The sequence below is a fragment of the Rhincodon typus genome, chromosome 4, assembly GCF_021869965.1.
Source record: "Rhincodon typus isolate 14 chromosome 4, sRhiTyp1.1, whole genome shotgun sequence".
NCBI classification, from domain to species: domain Eukaryota; kingdom Metazoa; phylum Chordata; class Chondrichthyes; order Orectolobiformes; family Rhincodontidae; genus Rhincodon; species Rhincodon typus.
The window spans coordinates 79,537,846-79,561,536 of NC_063335.1; the positions used below are offsets into that span (position 1 = coordinate 79,537,846).

Sequence of the window (23,691 nt, forward strand, 5' to 3'; positions counted from 1 at the left end):
ACGTTTCGGGAAGGGTCCCGACCCGAAACGTCAACTTTCCTGCTCCTCTGATGCTGCCTGGCCTGCTGTGTTCCTCCAGCTCCACAATGTGTTATCTCTGATTCCAACATCGGCAGTTCTTACTATCTCTCATGATGTGGGGATTGTGGCTTCCACAATGTACACAGTACCACTTCCCTGGTGATTTTAATTTTCAAATTCCTTCCTCCCTCCCTCCCTTCCATTTCCTGACTTACAGCTAATTCTGGGATATTACTTGTATCCTTTAGAGTGAAAACTGATATTAAAAATTCTGTTCATTTCATCTGCCATGTCTTTATTTTCCATTAATTCCCAGATTCATCTTCCATAGGATCGACATTCTTGTTAAGCCATTTCCCTTAGAAGCATCTGGAGAAGCTCTTACAATCTTAGAATCTATTTCTAGCTAATTTTGTCTTGGGCTCTCATTTTATCTTCCTTGTTAATCTTGACTGCTTTTATATTCTGTTGAATTTTCTGGGCTGCCAACCACCTTTGCAAATCTGATTTTCTTGACTTTTTTATTTAACCACAGACTGTGGGTTCCTATCTTGAATGTCTTCTTCCTCAAAATGTATCTATGCTTTGTATTCTGAAGTATTCCCTTAAGTGCCAGCCACTGGATCTCTATTGATTTCTCCCTTAACCTGATTTCCCAGTTGACTTTAGTTAAACAACTTTTAAACAGGAGATTTCATCACTGTCTGAATTAGTTCTTTTCTCATGCATCTTGTACAGAACTTTAGATAACATTCAATAGAGCTTATCCATCATGTTACATATAACATACAGTTTTAACAAATATGTTAAAATATATGACAACTAAGCTCTAAAATGACAATCATAAAATAAACTCAATCCTACACTTGGCAGGATACAGTCACTACTACAAATAGCCTTGCATGTGCTAATTCCATCAGCATACGTGCATTGCTCAGCCACATACATCGTATGGATGACAGTCATATCCACAAAGATCTCTCGTTCGGTGAACAGATCATTAGGTCTCAACTTACTGGGCATCTATACCTTGACTACCAGGAAACCAGTGTGTAAGATATGAAGAGGCAGACATTAAAACTGTCAACTGAGAGACAGTCACTGATAACAGTGATCTCTGCAGGATGACTGTTTGAAAGGGAATTGAGAGAAGTGAGCTGAAATGAAAAGCTAGCAGAGAAGCGAACCTATAGAAAACAGGGGCCTGAAAATCACAAACTCTAAATTTATTGTTTTTCAAATAACTGCACAGAAGCCAGTATCCTGTCACCAAGTCACCCTTTATTCATGTATGCACAATACATGGGCTCTGACCAGCCAGTTCAGAGCCGGTCCCTAGAATGAAGAGACTCTCTGAATCTCCTGTTTACATCTGTCAGCCAGGGCACCCTGATAACAACCCCAATCAGAGAACTCATTCTATGAGGTCCATCTGGCTGATTTCATTCCAATCACTACAGTGTTCCTCTACAGCAAATGAACCAGATGCCTCCGAGATAGAATGCGAGTCTGTGTCACAACTGACACTGTTGAACATAGTATTCACTACCATAGCACAAACCATCTTAAAAGACAGAAGGCTGTCACTCATAGTCATCAACCTTAATATCTCCTTATCTGGTTCAGTACCAAATTTTGGTTGATGCTCCAGTGACATGCCTCGGGACATTTTACTCTGTTAGACATGCTATATTAGTATGACTATTGAAATTTTATGTGCTTTGCCTTTAGCACTATTGTTCTTCCCATGAATGTTTTGACAGATCCAACATTAAATAAGTGCGCAGACCTACATTCTCGCTTTGGAGCAAGAAATAGGAGTTGGGACTGTTACTGGGTATTGAACCCATCTTCAGGGGAGAAAAAGTCTGGGATTTTTCACAAAAACACCCCCTTATTGATATAGAAACAGGGTCCATTTCAAACACAGGTGGCAAGCTAGCTCATGAAGATGGAGGACCCATCAGAGGCCTTCCAGTTTGGGAAAAGAAGCAGGATTCAGTTGCAGCCAAATAGCCTGGAGGTATCCTCTCATCAACTTTTTAAAAGCTAATTTTAAAAAGCAGAAACAACAGCCACTCCACCATAGTCAGGGGCTGCTGTGGTGAGGAATCCTTCTACAAGTCGATCACTGGATCCATCCCATCCAGGTAAACCAGGGGGACCTCTGGTTCTGCCTGGAACACTAGTTAGTCACAGTATCTCCTTCTGGGCAATAACCTGACCCCATCATTCTGAGGCTTCATCCCAGTTACAACAAAAACAGTGAAAGAAAAATAACCCTCTGTCCCTCACTCCTCAAACCCGACCACCAAACCTCCCATCCCCGACTTCCCATACCACATTTATACTAAATCATTCCACCTTATGGCCTCAAACCATTCCCCACCACCACCTCTCATACCATGTATGTTATCTATGCCCATCTATCCAACCCACAGACATTTATACTCCATAAGCTAGCTTCGTGTCAACTCATGCCAACCCATGTTGTTTGAATTATTCTCACAGGCCTTTTTCAATCTTATGCAAATACAGTACTAATTTGTATCAACCAATGACCTGCACCCTTGCATCCTCCATATTTACTCACTTTGTATCCACCATGGGCAGACTTCAGGAACCATGGTCAGATGACATAAGAAAATAGGGACTGAAGCTATTTTTGGCCAAGTGCAAATTGCACCAAAATCTTTGGAGGGTGTTTTTCCACGAGGCCTAGCGTGGTTTGTTGTATTGAATTTTCTTGCTGTATCACTGTCATGTCCAATTTCCGTCCCATCTTACCACACACCATTCCAAGAACCATTCACAACTCAGCAGGTATCCACCGAAAGATCAGTATCCCTTGAACCTGTGTCACCTTTGAAAGGCCACCGTGCATCTTGACACATGAGAAACGTGCTGTGCTTCTTGTCAAAGGCATTAAAAAATGAAGCAGAGTTCATCCACTGTCAAGATTGACCCCACTAGACTTGTCGTCTTATTCTGCCACAAATCTCACCATAGTCCACGTTGTTCAGACCCCAATAAGATACTGCCTTATATTTCATAAAAACACTGCCATTGAGAAGTCCATTTCAGCATGTGACTTCCTTCAAGGCATAATCCTTCATATAAATAAAATTCTTTCAAGTATATAATCCCTTGTGAAAACAACATTGATACTCAAAGCCCCACAATCAAACTGTGAACTGCAGATGGGTGAAATCCATCCCATCCCCATTTCTCCCTCCCCGCATTGAAGACAATATGCCCCCGGTTTGGGAGAAGGATCTTGTGGAATTCAGACATCAGTGCCATTTTAGCTCGGAGTAGAGGTCTTCCTGCTTTGTGAAAAGTCAGACCCTAGCATTACCATTTCTTTGAATTCAAATTTAGCACCTCTGCCTCACGCGGGATACTTTCACTGAGACATACCAAAGGATCCCAGCACCAAGGCATGAATAGCACTATTATAATCTAAATATGACAATTGCCTTTCTTTTCCAACTGGTAGATAAGTGACAAAAAAACAGTTTGATGCTTCTGGGTAAGGGACATGGGAGGCATGATTTAGTCTGAAAGGAATTTGTTCTTATTGCTCACTAAGAGGCGCCCACAGGGGAAAGGCTAGACGGACAGTGGGCACGGTTTGTTGTGTTCTCAATGGGAAGCCTCTGAGATCTATATCAACAGTGAGGAATTTCACTCATTGGATTCCCTGCTAATGTGCAGTGACGTATGGCACATTAGGCAGGTCATTGCTTGATTCTTGACAGTAATCATGCTACCTTTATCTACTATGAACCCACAATATGAAATCACATATACCAACAGTTCGTCCTCCTATCTACTAAGGACCATGTGAAGACCATTCTTGTGCATTCCACTCACGTTACTACAAAAACTAAGAGTGACTATTAAGTTAAGAAATACTTACAATGTTTCATCACCCTTATTTTCAATAGTCCAAAAAATTAACACCATTGTAGTTTGTACTGCATTGGTGTATTGATTTGCAACATAACTTTTGTATGTTATCTTCTTGCCACAGGTTGTACTAATACATTTACCCCTATTAACAAATGTGGTCATTGATTTTTCAACAAGCTTTACTGGACAATAATAGATTCATTTTCCCATGTCTCTGGGGCTGAGAGCAGGTATGCTGGCACCTAGTCTTGTGATATCAATTGCTGCTAACCCAAGAAAGCTGCTTGCCGTTTCATTACTGGACAAACAAATTGATATTGAGCCTCATCCATGGGATAAGCTTTCCAAGTTTAATCTTGCTGCTGTAGAAGCATTCAGAAATGATAAACCAGGACAGATTTACCAATCAATTAGACAAATGTGGATTAATTAAGAAAAGCCAATGCAGATTTGTTAAGGGTAAATTGCTATTCTAATGGAATCAGAAAGGTTTGATGAGAATAATGTAGTTGATGTGCTGTGCATGGACTTGCAAAGGATGTTTAATAAAATGTCAGTAACGTTAAAGCCCAGAGAATAATTGGGTCATCAGCAGCATGGATACAATGTTGCCTGAGTGATAAGAAGCAGAGTAGTGATAAATGGATGTTATTTTCGAAATGAATCTAAGTTTTCCATATCGGGGTTCTTCATGGTGTTGATTTTAGGACTGCTGCTTTTCTTCGTCTATAATAAGGTTCTAGATTTTGGCACAATTTTAAAAGTTACTGATTACACAAAAACTTGGAAGTATTGTGAGCATGAAGAGTATAGTGATAGACTTCAAATGGGCATGGGAAAACTGATGGAATGGTTGAATAAGTGGTAGCTGAATTTTAGCCTAAAGACATGAGATGTAATACATTTTGGTAGGAGAAACAACAGAAGACATAAAGATGTAAAATAAAGGATCCAATTCTAAAGTTAGTGCCAGAACAGAGCAGTTTCTGGATATATGTTCATAAATTATAGTGGCAGGGTAGTTTGAGAATGTTGTTCACAAACACCTGGAATCCTGGATTTGTATATTGAGGAATAAGGCACAAGAATGAGGAAATAATGCTAAACCTTTATGAAACACTGGTTCAGATTCAACTGTAGCATTATGGATGGGTGACTGAAGCTGTTCTGTTCAGTGAAAAGCAGGTTGCAAGGAGAATTGATTCATAGTCAATCAAAATCTTGAGGTTTCTGGACAGAGTAGATAGGCAGAAATTGTTTTCTTTAGGGGAAGGATCAAGAACCAGAAGACACCAAACTTAGGTAGCTGACAGAAAAAAAACCAGAGAACATATCAGGAAAAACATTTTTATGCAGTGAGTGGTAGGATCTGGAAGGTCCTTTCTGAAAGTGTAGTGGAGGCAGATATAACCATGGCTTTTCAAGGAAAATCAGATAAGCACCTGAAGGGAGGAACAAAGTCAGGGCTACAAGAAAGACGCCAGAGACAGGGACCAGCAGAGTAGCTCTTACAGAGAGTCGGTACAGATACAAGGAGCTGAATGGGTTCCATCTACATTGTAACTATTCTATGATTCTCAGTGCACAATAGGAACATGGTAGTGTCCAGAACTGTGGTCCGTATGACTGAGATGGCATCAGCATGTATCACAAGTATCAGTTGAGCAGCTGTTAAAGTGCTTGATAAATCTGAAGCTGGCATTATCAGAGGTAAGGCAGGATTGGTCACACATTTCTGGTGATAACATTGTTGCCAAAGTACACCACACTTGGCAAGTTTCACGTGGAAGGATATTAGCGGCAATAAATCTCAAAAATAGGAATGTTAATGAACCTTCCAATGAAAAAGGGAAGATGTACCTCCACGTCTTTTATCATTTCCCTCAGTTAATTAAATGCTCAGATCTTGTTTGTATTCAGCACAGCACACAGGCATGGAAGCACATTAAGCATGTTATTGGAAGCACATTAAGCATGTTATTGTCCTTCAGCTATAAGGTCATATTGAAACACAAATATAATTACACGTTATAAGCATCAAACATGTCCTTCACCTACTTGAACATATCAAAGAAAGAAACGTTTTGATCAAATTCTTTCAAGATTTCACTTAAAGGTGCCATTTGAATTTTGTTGCCTAACAACAGTACGATTAATGATACTGTAGTCATTAATAAATGCACTTGACATCTGACAAATACAATTATCAGGATAGACTTTAGGTTTTGATGTTATCTGCTTTAAATTTTATTATTATTGACAATGCTTACCAATAAGCTTGGAATTTGTATGAACTACAGTAAAATAAAAAGGCACTATTTTGCTTACCATCTGAAATACAAAGTACGTATTCTGATTTTTATATTTAAGATATAATGACATTTAGGTTGGTAAATTTTGATTGGGTGATTATATTTGGGAAGAATGAATTCCTCCACATTAAAATCAGACAATAAGATATCAAAATTCATTCCTCCAGCTGGAGTATCACAATTAATTTTGAAAATGATTTGGACATGAGGAGAGATGTCGAATTGGACAGATGTCAGCCTTAATCTAATGCTTATAAGCTGATGTACTATTGTATGTTCTGCAATAAATTGATATCATGCTATGAGCAGATTATTTCTCCTTTGATACAATTGATTTCTAATTGTGTTAGGGAGCCGTTGCACTAGTGAGCAATTGCAGAGAAGAAACAGCATCAGTATGTTGAATCTAGATTAATTTTGGTAGTGTCAGCCTCCAAGAACTGAGAGTTACGACTTATGTAAAAGCAGATTACAACATACCATAATTTTTCTCTTTCCAGCCCTTAGAGTAACAGGATTTTTGTTCTGAAATGGTGAAGAAGCTTATTTATATATTATTCACTTTTTAACCTATTTGCTTGTTTATTTTGCATAAGTTGCAGAGATTTATATCAGCAAAGAGTTACTGACGCCCTGAAATAACATTTTGGAAAGCCTCATTTGCTATAATATGCTGGACACCATGTTTGCATCAGATAAATTTTAATCAAGCGTTTTTCATTCCAACATCTGCTTTGCTTTAGATAAGAGTTAAAGGAGGTGTATGTAGTGGTATGTAGAATTGTATCACACATCACAGATAGGAAATGAATATCTCATGAGAATCCAGCAATACTAACATTTTCTGAATTGCTCTTTCAAATTGAGGCAACAAGCTGGAGGTACTGTTGTTTTATTTTGACCAAAGATGAAACTGTATGCATTTGGAATGTACGCTTCTCTGTCCCCAGTGAAATCAGATGAGCTGCAGACAATCAAGAAGGAACTGACCCAAATCAAAAACAAAATTGACTTCTTACTGGGAAGACTGGAGAAGATTGAGAAACAACAAAAGGCAGATGCCGGTGGGTAGCAATACGCTCTAGTAACAGACAAGTCATCTTGGGATAAATTAAGGCAGCATAACACCATCAGTCGCATTGTCAGGTCAGAAGTATACATGACTCAAAGTGACTTTCATTACATAACAAGCTCTTAAAATGTTATCACAATGTAATAGTTACTTTAAATCAAACAATGCTTGCAACTGAAGCTTGAAGCAGCAAAGGTGGTCATTTATATTCTAAGGATAATTTCAAATTTTTGATGATAGGGATGAGAAGAATGCAATCACATTCTGAATTCTAAGTAATCATAAAATGGTGATTCTGGGTAAATTTGTGAATATCAGTTTTTGGATATTTACAAAAAACTGAAAGGAACGTGGATGCCAGAAATCAGAAAGAAAGACAGAAATTCCTGGTAAAAACCAACAGGTCTGGGAACATTTGTGGAGAGAAATCAGTTAACATTTCAGGTCCGGTGACCCTTCTTCAGAATTGATGGTAGCTAGGAGAAAGTTGATATTTATACAGAAGATGGGGTAGGGGTGGAGGGGGTGAAGAGTAAATAATACGTGGAGATAAAGCTCAAAGAGAGAGAAAAACAGTTGGATAGGCAAAGGGTTGGGTAATGGTCAGCCTGGAGGAATGAATAGCTGCAAATGGGGGCTGTTGGAAGCTGACAATGGGTTGTGTGTGATAGTAGCCTGTGTGATGACAAGGACCGGTATGTGGACTTTGGGGTAAGGACGTGGCCTCAAGCCTTAAAATTATTGAACTAGACATTGAGTCCAGAAGGCTGCAGGGTTCCTAAGTGTAAAATGAGTTGCTGTTCTTCCAGCTTGTGCTAAGCTTCGCTGGAGCACTTCAGCAAGCCTGAGGCAGGCACGTTGGCCATGGAACAAGGTGGTGTGTTGAAGCGGCAGGAAACTGGTAGCTCAGGATCTTTTCTGCAGACATAACATGAGTGTTCTGCAAATTGGTTACCTAGTCTGGGCTTCATTTACCAATGTAGAGGGGACCACATTGTGAAAAGCAAATACAGTAGACTAGATTGAAGTGCAGGATCAGACCTGGCTGAGGGCCTTGTCAACTATGGTGCTGGGGAATCCTTAGTTGAGGAAGAAGATGGAGGCCCCCTTGTTTATGTTGCTCACTTTGCCCCTCGGCCCCTCTCTTCCCTTCCACAACAGCAATAGGGTCCCCTTGTTCTCATCTACCAACCCACCAGCATCCACATCCATAGGATCATTAATTGCCAATTCCACCCACCTCCAGCAGTATGCCACCACCAGACACATATTCCCCTCCCTTCCCATGTCAGCCTTCTGCAGGGACCATTCCCTCCAGGACACCCTGGTCCACTCCTCCTTCACTCCCAAAAGCCTCCCACAGCCCAATGGCACCTTCCCCTGTGAGTGCAGAAGGTGTAATGCCTGCCTGTTTACTTCCTTCCTCCTCAGTATCCAAGGGCCCGTACACATTTTCCAGGTGAAGCAGCACTTCACCTGCACTTCCCACAATCTAGTCCAGTGCATTCGCTGCTCACAATGTGGTCTCCTCAACAATTGGGGAAACGAAGCCCTGACTGGCTGATCGCTTTGCAGAACACCTACATTCTGTCTGCAAAAAATATCCTGATCTTCATGTTACCTGCCACTTCAACACACTACCATGTTCCCTGGCCAATATCTGTCTCAGGCTTGCTGCTCTGCTGCAGCGAAGCTCAGCGCAAGTTAGAAGAAGAGCACCTCATTTTACACTTGGGAACTCTGCAGCCTTCTGGACTCAATATTGAGTTCAATAATTTTAGGGCTTGAGGCCCCTTATCCCAACCCACACACACCCAATCCTTGTCATCACATGGGCTGCTACCACATACAACCCATTGTCAGCTCCTAATCGCCCCCATGAGCAGATATTTATTCCTTCAGATTGACCTTTACTCACTCCTCTGTCTGTGCAACTGTTTTCCTCCCTCTTTGGGCTTTATCTCCACCTATCATTTACACTCACCCCTCCCCCCTGCCCCATCTTCTGTACAAATGTCAACCTTCTCCGAGCTATCATCAGTTCTAAAGAAGGATCATTGGACCCAAATTGTTAACTTTGATTTCTCTCCACAGATGCTGCCAGACCTGCTGAGCTTTTCCAGCAATTTGTTTTTGTTTTGAATATTTACCGTTATTTGATCATACATACAGAGCTTGCATTTTGATGATAAGAAAGATCTGTTGCAGAAAGTTTTGGTCTTCTGTCCCCAAGTCCTGGGTAATTCAAAAAAGGTGACCAACTTATCCCCTTGCTGGCTGAGAATGGGACCATTACATATGAATATCTGTATCTTCTAGCAAGCATAATTGAACCATATTATGAGTTTGACTGATTATCCTAAATTAATCCTTAATGTAGCTATTTGCACACTCAGGATTTCTCAACAATTGTTACCCAATCACAGATTAATATCAGTCATTAGGCACTTGTTTTGAGTTTTGAAAGCATAGGTAGATTAAGGTAAATTGCTAATAGTTTCTCCACAACTTGAATCCACAAGCTTACCTTCATCGATGAATAAAAATGTTCAGATTCATATAGCTCCATACATGATATGTCCTGATCAGCAAACTTGTAGATACAACCATAGTCAAATAGAGCACATCAAATCTATCTAGTAGGACAATGGCTATAAGATCATCAATCAAACTCATAACGTGGGCTCAGTCACTCTCTTGCCAGAAGAAACACATACGATCTTATATAGGGACATCTTCTCTGAAACCAAAAGGAATATTTTCAAGCCTTGTGCCTTTTTTTGAATTACCTGGCAGCTAGAGATGTCTGTAGTGCTCTGTTACCTTCTCTATGGCAACGCTTCAGTCAATCAGAGTTGAATTGCCAACCAACAAGGACATTTTCTCTTATGGTTTAAATTAATCATTTGAAATTTGGCATTCGTATGTATGTCCTGATGAGTCCAATATGGAAAGCTTTGAAAACCTGTCCTTCTTTCCAACAATATCTCAGATATTTAGTGGGTAGCTTCTGATCTCTAAAAAAAATGACAATGTCATGGGAAAAGAGGAAAATGTTACAACGTGTGTATGATGACTCTAGGTCCCTCAGTTCTAGCAGGAGTCAAGGCTGGAACAAGAACAATGGTATGTAATCTTCATTTTTATTGTGCCTGTTTTTTTTTCACTCATTCTTGGAAATGCAATTGGTGTAGTGGTTGGAGTTGAGATGGGGTGAGAGGGATAGGATGAGAAGATTCATTTGACCAGTCTATGCTTTTGGAATGTTGAGATCAGTAATTTGAATGCCTTAATTTTTCAGTCTTCAAGATTTTTTCAGAAATAAGTATCAATTCTCATTCCAATTCTCATGTCATGATACTGAATGTTTTGCATTAGACAGAGTAACAGAGCATCTTTTTGCCCTATGGGTCAGAATTAAAATGTTTACACTTTCAGGTTTGTACATGTTCATGTTACACAGTATTCAATTACTTCAGCTCTCAAATCTTAACAATGGATTCTGATTTTTTTGTTGGAAAAGTATTTCCTGAAGTAACAATGTTGTACTGCATACCATTCTTCATATTTCATAAAAGAAATGCATGATTCTGACAAATTAATGAAGTGTGTTTTTCATGGAATATACACACAAGAATGAGTCACTGTTGCTTAACTTCTCAAATTTTAGCATGTTTATTTTATTCCAGTTTTGTATGTCAAGAGACTTCAAATCCATCTTAACCTCATTGAGAAACTTTATTTGGATTTCGGTGCACAAATTTCGGCACCATCTCGGGTATTAATGACATTGTTACTTCATGAGTAAGTAATTGTTGCTATCGAATCCAAAATTAAAAGGGAAGATTTTAATTACAGGCATGGAATGAATGGACAGTGGGCCACTCATTTGTTTCTGTAGTGCAACATTCAGTCAATGCCAAGAATCAGGCTTCCTTAACATACATAAACAAGTTGAGCAGGCATCTATTTGTGCATTCTCAGAACTGTCAAGTTTAGCAGGTAGGTAGATCAGGATGGAGAAGTGAATGACTGCAAAGGAGATGGAGCCTGGAGTGGAAATGACCCTTAATATTCATTTACTTCTCCCGTCCCCTCATAAAAGTGCCTGTATTTTGGGAGCTTTGCTGCTTCACATCACAGGCAGATGGTGGTAGTGTGATGATAGGAACATAGGAACAGGAGTAGACCATGCAGCCCCTCGAATCTGTTCCACCATTCAATGAGATCATGACTGACTTGTTGCCTAACTTCATTTTCCTGCCTTTGGCCCAAATCTCTAATATTTTTGCTCAACAAAAATTTGGCTATCTCAGATTTAAAATTAACAACTGATCTAGCATCCACTGCCATTTGTAGAAAAGAGTTCTAAACCTCTTCAACCCTTTGTGTGTAGAGGTGCTTCCTGACATCTCTCCTAAACAGTCTGGCCCTAATTCTCAGACTATGCCCTTAGGTTCTAGAATCCCCAACCAGTGGAAAGTTTATCTTTATCTACCCTGTCTTATCCTGCTCATACCTTGTAGATTTTGATCAGATCACCCTTTAACCTTCTAAATTGTAAAGGATGCAGGGTTAATTTATTTAATTTCTCCTCATTATTTAATTTCTGAAGTCAACCTATCATTCTTGTAAACCTACATTTTACTCCTTCCAAGGCTAATGTATTCTTCTTAAGGTGCAGTGCTCAAACCTGTTCACAGTACTCCAACTCACTGGATTCATAATTCAGAGGCCCAGAACCAACTAATTGAATTTAAATTCTTGTTTTTGCTCTGTGGTGAGATTTGAACTTGCGCCTGTAGAGCATTAGCCTGGGCCTCTGCATTACTGATCCAGCAACATCACTGTTACGCCACCATGTCCCTCTAAAATATAATGGAAAGTCTCCTGCCCGCTTTCAGGAGGTGTGTAGATTGGCCAGTGGTATGTAGGATCTGAGAGGCAAAAATCAAAATGTGCATGACAGCTACATTTTAGCTATGACCATTCCATTTCTTCTAGCTGAACCAAGATAAGATTGATTCTCAGTTATTTTAAGGTCACTATTGCCCCATTTCCACCATGCATCCAACCTAGAATCCCCACTCAGTAAATGACCAAAATGAGGACTCCCTTAATGTAACCAATGATTGCACCGGTACGTCAAGTTTCATGCTCATCTTTCTTTGACTGAATATCAGTCTATCAAGAGAATTTCATATGCAACTACAACAAACTCAAAATGTTGTTTTGTCTTCATATTTTGGGTTTAAACTGTTGCTAAGTTTAGATTGCTTATCCAAAGACTAGTTCAGGATGAGCAGAGATTTTCTTACATTAATTATTGAGGACACTGAAACCATCCAAACTCCCTTCTCTAACAACTGAGTCTATGTCTCTTCCTGGCGGTAGTTGAGATTATACAAGTCATCTCATAACTTTGGTGCCACATTTCATCCTGAGTTGAATTTCTCACCTCAATTTCATGGTATCATTGCGACTGCTTTTTCCAACTTCCTCAGATTACTCAACTACACTCCTTTCTCAGCTCATCTACAACTGAAAATCTAATAGAGGCCCTTGTAACCTCTAGGTTTGATCAATGCACTCCTGATTTAAGATTATTTCCTAATTTCTGTAAACTTAAGGTACCCTAAACTCTGCTGCATTTATTTTAACTCATAGCAAATTCCATTCCCCTACTATTCCTGTGCTTCAACATTAGCTCACGGTCAAAGAAAGAAGTGAATTAAAACTATCATCCTTGTTTTGAAGCCCTTTCATAATCTTGCCCATTCCCATGTTTGTACTTTCCTCCAACCTCACAACCCTCCTAGATATCTACGTTTCTCTAATTCTGGCCTCTTGCGGACTTCTAGTTAGAATCGATGAACCATTGATGGCCATCCTTTTCGTTCTTTACACCCCAAGCTATGGAATACCATTCCTATCTCCCTTTGCTCTTTGAAAACTTACTTTGTTAATCAAAATTTGTCATGTGTCTGAATATCATCTTCTGTAGCTTGTTTTAATATTTTGTTTTATTATGTCCCTGCGAAGCATTTTCGGTTATTTTCTTATGTTAGTGGCACTAAAGAAATGGAGGCTGATGTTAAGTATCTTACAAAAATCTCTGGCTTAAGCATTAAAAACTCTTCTGAGATCCTTTTCATTCTCAAAGGCAATTTAGCAAAAAGGTGCAACAAGTGTAAGGATCTATATAATGAAGCATATTTATTTCTGATTGTTATCCTGTCTGCCTGATTATTCTCACTATCAAGATTTTCAAAGGTTTTTGTCATTTGACAAGATGGGCAATATCATTGTCAAAAGTAATCTGGCCTGTTCCAGTTTTGATGAATGAAAACATAAAAAAATTCAGGCATTTCAACAGTCATATAATATATGGACTTCCATTGGCTTCTTTTATTCAAGATTACTTTTATCAAAAAGGGGAATATTGGTTTACTCAACATCAGATCTTAGCACTTAGCACTTAGTTGTGAAACATTGTCATTAAGCCACATTTCTGTAAGAAACATTGGGTACTTATTCATAGGATTTGCTCTACTTAGCCCAGAAAATCATTTTGTTTCTCTATCTTTTCTTAATTCATCTCCCAGCTTTTGGAATCAGTCTGTTGCTTTCCATCACTAAATCATTCTGCTCTGAAATTCTGAAAAGAAGATTAGCATTAAGCAAAAGTAACTGTAATGCTTTTTGAGAAAATTTAAATTAATGTATGCAAGTATGATGAAAGCCTATTCTATCATGTCATTAGGTTACAGCAGTAACTTGTTTAAGGCTGATAGTGTCATGTGTATTCGTACCTAACTTAATTAAGAATATCTGGAATTATAAAATCTGCATGTATTAAATTTGAAAGCAACTTATATCGTTTGTAAATTGGCAAGAGCAAAATTGTTTGAAGAAGATTTCAAACTCACAGGAAATTGGCAAAGCAGGCTGGGGAATTAATGTAATGCACTGTACAATATTGGGCTGAAGGTTTTGTCCACTAGATTGGGCATATATCTATCAGAGTTACCAACACTGGTTAAAGGTATCCCTGGAAGTTACATCTCATGAATTCCTGTCTCTAACTGTTCCACCCCACGCCCCTACATTTTGTCACCCAATACGTCCATCCTAATGACATATCACTATCTTTTGCGCAATGGAAATTTATGTAATTGGGCTAATTCGAGAATCTCATGTTCAATATTTTCTGAGCAGTACACAATTATTTGAAGAAAGTGCAAAGCCCGAGAAGACTTTCCACATCAAACAGATGTTCACCTGCACATCTGCTAATGTGGTATACTGCATCTGCTGTTCCCGTTGTGGCCTCCTCTACATCGGGGAAACCAAGCGAAGGGTTGGGGACCGCTTTGCAGAATACCTACGCTTAGTTTGCGCTAAACAACTGCACCTCCCAGTCGCGAACCATTTCAATTCCCCCTCCCATTCCTCAGACAACATGTCCATCCTGGGCCTCGTGCAGTGCCACAACGATGCTACCCGAAGGTTGCAGGAACAGAAACTTATATTCCACTTGGGAACCCTGCAGCCCAATGGTATCAATGTGGACTTCACAAGCTTCAAAATCTCCCCTCCCCCTACCACATCCCAAAACCAGCCCAGGTCGTCCCCACCTCCCTAACCTGTCCTTCCTCCCACCTATCCCCTCCTCCCACCTCAAGCCCCACCCCCATGTCCTACCTACTAACCTCATCCTGCCCCCTTGACCTGTCCGTCCTCCCTGGACTGACCTATCTCCTCCCTAACTCCCCACCTACACTCACCTTTACTGGCTCCATCCCCGCCTCTTTGACCTGTCTGGCTCCTCTCCACCTATCTTCTCCTCTATCTATCTTCTATCCGCCTCTCCCTCTCTCCCTATTTATTTCAGAACCCCTTTCCCCATTTCTGAAGAAGGGTCTAGGCCCGAAACGTCAGCCTTCCTGCTCCTTTGATGCTGCTTGACCTGCTGTGTTCATCCAGCTCTACACCTTGTTATCTCTTTGTTTTTATTGACTGGTGATTTTACTCCAGGGTTGTTGTGGAGTATCCTGAAGATTAATCTTTGTTCTTGGGGACTCTAGACCAATCCTAGAAGATTGACAACCCCAAATTGAGAGGATGGTTATTGAATGATTTACTTATCTGAACACTGCATGTCTATTTTTGGGTTTCCTAATTTAGGAAGGATTTCGGAGTCCATTGAGGGTTAATAAAATAATATCAGAGATGATCAACTCTGATTAGAGACTAATCAAATATTAACTATGAACAGAAGTTTATTTTTGAAAAAAGCAGCTAATGTTAAGAGAAGACATGGCAAAGATGTTGAAAATTTTAGCCTTAGCAAGATAAATAAGGAAAAATGCTATTTTTTACCTGGCAAATTGGTAGCTAGATGACATAGCCCATTTAACCTTGTTTATTTGGTCCCAGCTTTCACATCAAGAAAGACCTCACTGAAAACTGCTGATAGGACCTAAAATAATTTGCTACTGGCCTAGTTCATTTATCCTCCGCCATGGACATTTGAGCCCTGACTTTGAAGAACACACAGAGGAAAGAAAAAGCATACAATTATATAGCACCTTTAACAATGTCAGGACTACCCAAAGCATTCCACAGTCAAAGAAGTACTATTCGATATATGTTGACTTTTGTAATGTCGGAAACATGACAGATAATTTAGGCAAAGCAAGATCCTGCCAACAACAGTAAGATAATGTTCTTTTAGTGGTTTTGGTTAAGCGAATAAGTACTGGCTAAGACATCAAAGAGGATCTTCTTGCTCATCTTTGAACTGCTTCATGGGAATTTGATGCCCACCTGTGAGGGTAGACAGGGCCTCAATTGAGCATCACGTCTAAAAGGCAATAATTGAACTTGCAAAACAGAACGTCATGCTTCAGAAATGTTTATTTCTGAATAAAATTGTTTTGAAATAGGAATAAATCTAGCTAATGTTTAAGCATACCTGCTACTCTTTAAATTGAATTCCTAATGTTGTGTGAGAGTGATGGGTATATGTACTGCTTACCTGAAACTCTGGATCATCACAGAATATATTACATTAACATTTTTTTCTCAAACATCCATCTTTGGTTCCTTTCAACACGCTCTGACAATGTAAGATGCACATCCACAAGTATCTGGTTGATCAGAACAATGTTTTAAGTAGTGATAAATTGCATTAAATTGGCAAGAGAACTTGTTTCCTTTTGAGCCAACTATCAGAAGCTAATGCATTGTTTTTGTAACTGCTTTTAAATTCTGATGAAATTCCTAATCACAGATCCTCTGGCCTCACTTACTTTAAGGATTAACAATGTGTGTCTGTATATTTTTAATTGTTGATGGTTGCCAGTAGTGAGAACAGAGGCAAATTTTGAGTAACAAATGAGCTGAATGATGACTCTGCAGATCATCCTTCTAATTCCTTGTTCAGCCACAACACATCACCTTATGTTTTCCTATCACCAAAGACAGATCACATTTCTATAATCTCTATCCAGTCTTTAAGCTCCGAGGCACGATGAAGACAGAGAACGAGCTTAAGTACTGCACCATCTGTCAAGCTACCGATGCATAAGCTGCTTCTATTGCATATGCCGAACATTCATCAAACTCCAAATACCACAATCCCAGGAGCCCACCTTAACAATAAAAAAAGACCCTCCAGAACAACTTTAGACTCTTTACATCAGCAGGCATTGGGGCTGAAACATGTTTTGAACTCTGAATATGGCATAACATTTGGACACAAAACAAAAGTTTCTTCCTTCGGCCTTTGAGATAGATTATTATTTCCACTAGAATTAAAATGATTGTGATCAGACCAATGAATACAACTGAATAACCTTAAGGTTTTGTTCAGACTTAGCATCCAACTGATTACATTCAGCTACTACGTAATTTGTCAAGCTGTAAAATCATCCCAATGTCAGACAATTCTAGATATCTCCAACTCAACCTATATATTATGTAAGTCACGGCAGCATATATGGAAATATGATTGTTTATATAAAAAGGAAGATAATAAATGAGGGTAATATAGTAGATGTAATATACATATATTTTAAAAAGACCTTCGAGCATTCAAAATGGTCCAGACTTAGAATTATCTATTGTATGCAACCAACTAAGGATTTTTCATTTTTCATTTATAGTGATTAGGGTGTTCATGCAAGGAATTGTTTCTCACTTTTATAATTATTAGGCTGAATTTAGTCTGGCTAATGGGTTTCTTACGCATCAGTGAGAAAAACAGCATTGAATTCTTTCAGTTCAATCGGTGAGAGGTGCAGCAAGATTGATATACCCTTTAGGCATTTCAATGGACACCTTCAGATCATCCCAGGGATTCAGAACCCTGGTGGCAAAACAAGTCCCACTTCCCCGACAGCTGGCAGCCTTCCATTGCCGGTGTATGCCAGTGAGAGTGGTGGTAGGTGCCAACAATGCACCCAGCAGTGAGAGACCCGGGCTAGTACTGAATGAGGACAAATTGGCTGTTGTGGGTCGGATGAGAGGTCACAGGAGAAAGGGCATTGGACAATTGAAGTTAAGGGCAGGTGGCTGCCTTTCAGTGATCCCTCCTTTTCTGATGCAGGAGCCTCAAAATTTTTTGTCTCTTCATTAATGGGATGTGGACATTCCTGGCTGGGGCAGTCTTTAATGCCCTTCCCTAATTGCCCCTTGATCTGAGTGACTTGCCAGGGCCATTTCAGAGGACAGTTAAGACCAGATAGCTGTTGGCCTGGAGTCATACATGGAGCAGACCAAGTAAGGATAACTGATTTACTTCCCTAAAGTGTAATAGTGAACCAGTTGGGTTTTTACACAATCGAAAATGGTCGCCATTAGGCTTGCTTCTAATTCCAGGCTTTTGGTTTTGCTGAAGTCAAGTTTACCATCTGCCATAGCAGGATTTGAAGACATGTCCCTCGAGTATTATCCTGGTGTTCTGGATAACTAGCCCAGTGACATTACCGCTACACCACTGTCTCCCCATACTACGCAGTCAGTGCCTGATAATGAGCAATAATGACCCCACCCCCTCCCCCATCCCCATCCACATCCAAAAAGGCTATTGGAATGACAATAAGGCTTGCCCCATGAGGACGATTAATTTCCTGCGAGCGGTGGTCAGGCATCCCACATCAGCCGCTTCCACCATCTAACAAGGTATTGCCGCTACCAGGCATCAGTGAGACTGTCTGCCATCGTCTAACCTGCAATAGGCAGCATGAAGTTCACCCCTTTATCTTGTTGCTTCCAGTGACACAGATCAATTATGTATGCATCTCTGAAGTTATACAAAGAACTGCAGCCTCAGTACAATTTACTGTAATGTTACCAGCATTTATTGAACTATTGCTGCTCATTGTTACTCTAATTGCACTATAAACATCTGCTCAACCAACTTAAATGCTCACTTATATTCTGTCAATTGAATCGAATTATCTTACAGTCACCTATCTAAAAAAATCTTCATGTCTGCCCCCCACAAAAATCTCTGGGAAGTTCTTCCTAACAACAAAAATTAAAGCTTCTCTGATGCAAAAACTTTTTAATGTATTCTGCAGATTGTTTCCATGTTAGAATGGAGAACCACTGCAGATCTAATGCGTATCAACACAGTGACCCTGTGAAATAAACTGGAAAAAGAATTAGATATCAGCTTTGTTTCTTTGCCACTGGAATATGGAATAACTTTGACCCTGGGATTCAGTATCACGTGAAAGCGATGAGGCAGATAGCATTGATGCATTTAAGGGGAAGCTAAAATTGGTATCTGATAGAGAAGGAAACAGAAGGACATACTGATAATATTGGATGAATTTAGGTGGAGGGGTTCATGCGTAGCTTAACCACAGGCATAGACCATTTGGGTAAATGGCCTAATACAGGCTGTGAATACTTTGTAATACTACAATGTAATCCTGATTATTTGATGTAGATCTTAGATATCAATGCATCTAGACTCAAGATAAATTCCAACAACATACCATCTGTCTTTTTACTCCGTTATCTATTCCATTGACGCATCTTCTGAGAATCTGAGGGGTAGAAGAGGTGATGATTCTGTGCCTTTTCCATAGAGTCACAGAAGAAGCAGCTTGAAGAAAATTCAGAGTCTGCACATGAGGAATCCATATCGGAAAATGCAGAAACTTCCACGGAGGAACAAGTGGAAGGGGGCCCTGATGTTGATGGAGATGGGGAAGAGATGACTGATGGGGTAGAGGAAGATTACGATGAGGATGGCAGCAATGAGATGGTATGATCTACATGAGTTAACAAGCAGTATGATAGGAATCTTCGTGCAAGACCGCATAATTACTTCCTTAATTATTCCATTTGCAAATCTGATGTCACCACTCTTAAGATTTATGTGAAAATACTGTGAAGCAGAAGGTACTCATGATTGTCAGTACGTCACTGTGGCATTTGCATTATTGTTACCTATGTTGAACAATATAATTTTGAGTGGTCAGATAGTAAAATCTTTTTTATTGTTTTAAGTATTGCCTTTTTCTTGGGGAGTTCAGAGGCAGCCACAAGAGCTGGCGCTAATGTAAGTTACCCCTGTAAAAACTCTACAAAAGTTTAAATATTTTGTACAAAGTTAAGTTAGAATTTTTTATTCCCATGATGCTGGAAGATTTTCTTTCAGTTAGGTATGAAACAAATAGAATTATTTCTTTGGCACGCATGAGAAATGAAAACTTGCACTTCCTGTACAATCAATCTAACCGATCAAGGGATAGAGGAAAGAGGACTACAAAATCAAAAGTAAGGAGGTTTCAACAGCAGCTGTCTGGCACAGCTTCTTCATGCACCCTTCTTTCAAAAGCTTTTTTTTCATTGGACATGGGACCATCTGGAAATGTGGAAGGTGGAATGAAGCCAACTTTTCAAACTTAACAGTTACCAAAAAGGAATACTGATCTGCTGGATTGCCTTTTCGCTTTTCATTGTTTTCTTGTAGCATTGAAAGTGCTAACAGCATTCAGAGGCCAGTGAGAGGAGCTTGGTGAATGTTTTTAAGTGCACAAGTACAGATCTCCACTTTGTCTAATTAGGTGGTATTCGTGCACAGCATATTAAACTAAATAATCTGTTTTACTGCTGTGTTGAACTTGGCACACATGAGCAGGTTTTAAATGTACGCTCTGAAATTATAACATTTGAAAATTATTTAATATTCCACTTAATTTACAATTTTGAAAATGGTCTACATTACAGGATGAACAATGTATTTCTAAAGATTAATTAAAAGTAATGGATTATTATAATGACATAGTATCACACAGGAATGGAACTTCTACTGAATTAATTTTGCCACAACCCCTTGGCTAAGACAAAGGTTTATGCTATAAAATTTTGGCAAGTAGCAGTTATCAGTATAGTGACGAGTGAGCAACAAAAACATTTTTCAGCAATAAAACCATTATGCAGCAGGGTTGTTACAAAAATATTTTCCTCTGTTTATAAACACCTACTGAGATGATTTGGTTATGTTCTTGGCACTTTCAAAATGTCACTGTACGTAAAGACAGACAAGTGCTGGACTTTTTCACCATCAAGCAATTGAAATCAGATCCTCAAAGCAATAAAGGCAACTAAATATGTCAAAACCTGATCATTTCAACTGTGGCTGTTAATTTAGTTCCATGTCCCTATCAGATTTATTCTCTTTTCCTTCCAGTCATTTCTCTGTTATTGCAATGAATTGTTTAAATAACAATAAAAACAACAGCAGAAATAATTGTGGTATTTTGTAACCAGTCTAAAAAGTGAAGATGATTGATCACTTGTTAAATAAATTTGCCTTCCCTATTACAAATGATGCTTCTCTGTTTACTTTCTTCATCTTGGCTAATGAATTCTGTTTATTCTGTTACTTTCAGAATGAGAATCATGTATCAGACATGGAGGATACACAGTAATTGATACGCATAGAAAGGTTGGTTTACTACCTGATTGCTGTTAAGTGCAAATAACCATATAGGTAATATTGAAAACTAAAATTTTAAAAAACAGTTTGTAATTATGCAGCATCTTTAACACAGGAAAATATTTCAAGGTACTTTACAGGAGCAATGAAAACAAAATATGACAACGAACCACCAAATGAGATATTCAGCCAAATTATCAGAATCAAAAGAGGTTGTAAGTAGTATCTTGAAGGATGAAAGAGATATGGGGAGTAGGGGAAGCACTTAGGGTGGGAATTCAAGAGCTTGTGGTCTTGACTACTGAAGGCACAGCCGCTAATGGGGGAGTAGTTAAAAGTGGGAAGTCTGGAATTGACAGAGCACCGAAATATTGGAGGGGAGGGGTGCTCAAGGAGATTACAGAGGCAGGGAGGAGTGAGGCAATGAAGAGATTCATAACAAGAATAAGAGTTTTAAAATTGAACTGCTGCTTAACCGGAAACTGTTGTAATTCAAGAAGCAATGAGAAGATGGTTGAGTAGGACTTGGTGAGTGTAAGGACATAGACAATAGAGTTTAAAATTACCACAATGTTTATGGATGGTGGAATATGGGTAGGCCAGATATGAATAATCAAATCCGGAGGCAACAAAAACATTACTGAAGGTTTCAGCAGCAGATATGCTGAAGAAAGGATTGACTTGGATAATGTTATGGAGCTGTAAATAGGCAGTCTTAGCAATGGTGTGGATATGTGTTAGGAAGCTCACTGTCAGTTCTGATACAAAACAAAAAACCTGGTTCAAATTTGGACAATTATCCGAGAGAGGAATAGAATTGGTGGAAGGAGATCGTTGTTATGAGAGGGATTGAAGTCAATGGCTTCTGTTTTCCCAACATTTTAGTTGGAGGAAATTTCTGCTTATCCAATACTGGCTGTTGAACAGGCTGTTAGGTTGTTTAAACGTAATAGAGGAGTCAAAAAAAGTAGAGGTCAGGTAGACCTGTGTACTGTTAGTGTGTATGTTAAAAATGGCACTGTTTTTGGAGGACTTCATAATGATGGGTCTAGAAGAAAATCAAGGATGCCTCTATGGGGAACCTCAGACATACTGTTGCATTAGCAAGAAGTGAATCAACTGCAGGCAATTCTCTGGCTAAGGTTAACTCAAGGTGACTAGTAGATTTTTGTAACTTTCAATATATATCGTAATATCATTTTTATAATATGTTATCAATTCAACCTATGAAGTATTTTGGCTTAGTGCTGCAGACACACTGAACTACACTGAATTTTCAAACAGTTTTATGGCCTTGCTGCTACATATTAACTTCCTCCAAAAAAAGACATGAACTCAAAGCATATTAAATAGGTCCTTTTTTTATTAGCTGTTAAGCTTTTTTAATCAAATATTTTGCACCCATCATATTTCATACTGAGAATTTTGCATATTCAACCTGGTACTTATTTATAAGTATAAGTGCTTCCAGTTGCTGTTCTTAACAGCAGGACTGCTTTGAAATGATTTTTTGATTTTAAACATTGGGTTCATGAGTAATTGTCAGGAATCACTTTTGAGAAAGATGTTTGACATAAAAGTTTGGCATTTTTAGTTTTATGTATATTTCCAGTGGATCAGACTCTTTCTTACTTGATAATGTCATCAAATGTAAATCTGCGCTATCAAGAGGTCTGATAACTTGCCATGAAAATGATAATTTGAATATGATTGAAAGCTGGCATTGTTTTCTGTCTACAGATGGGCTTTTAAAACAGGAAAGGAGGCAGTTACTTAAAGCCATAGAGACATACAGCACGGAAACAGACCCTTCGGTTCAACTCATCTATGCTGACCAGATTTCTTAATCTGAACATGTCCCATTGTCCCATTTGCCTGCGTTTAGCCCATTTCCATCTAAACCTTTCCTATTCATGTACCTGTCCAAATGTATTTTAAATGTTGTAATTGTACTCACCTTGGAATCATACCAGATGTATTCATTTAAGGGGAGGGAAAAGAAAAAAACGCAAAAATTGGCAAAAGGGGCTGATAGAGAAAGAATGCTATTCCTGATTCCACAAATATCATTTGGAAAGTTATTGCAATATTTCCAGAATGACCTCTAGCTGTTCCTTTGAAAGGATCTACCTTGGCTCCTGGAGGCCCAAGTATGCCTCATTTGGAATGGAAAGTTGTGCCAGGGCCCTACCACTGGGTCCTGATTTAAATATGTAAGGAAATGGATCTTTTTCAGAGTCTAGCAAAAATCAAACCTGGCAGGACAGACTACTGTTGATCAATATTCTTAAAAACGTTTGTAACTGCCTTCTGACCTGTTGTTCATAAAACATGGAAAATAAGGGCAGCAGTGGGCCATTTGGCCGTTGGAACCTACAACATTATTCATATGGTCATGGCTGATCATC

The 23,691-nt window shown here is 39.1% G+C and overlaps 1 protein-coding gene across 1 annotated transcript in view; it reads left to right on the forward strand.

The window, feature by feature from the left end:
* Positions 1-23,691, forward strand: part of LOC109930330 (RALY RNA binding protein like) — a 428,249-nt gene that overhangs the window by 341,324 nt on the left and 63,234 nt on the right. Inside the window, exons 6-8 of the mRNA XM_048595997.1 lie at positions 7,199-7,312; positions 19,425-19,603; positions 21,237-21,292. Coding sequence (XP_048451954.1) covers positions 7,199-7,312; positions 19,425-19,603; positions 21,237-21,275 — 332 coding nt within the window. The 3' untranslated portion in view covers positions 21,276-21,292. The remainder of the gene's footprint in view (positions 1-7,198; positions 7,313-19,424; positions 19,604-21,236; positions 21,293-23,691) is intronic.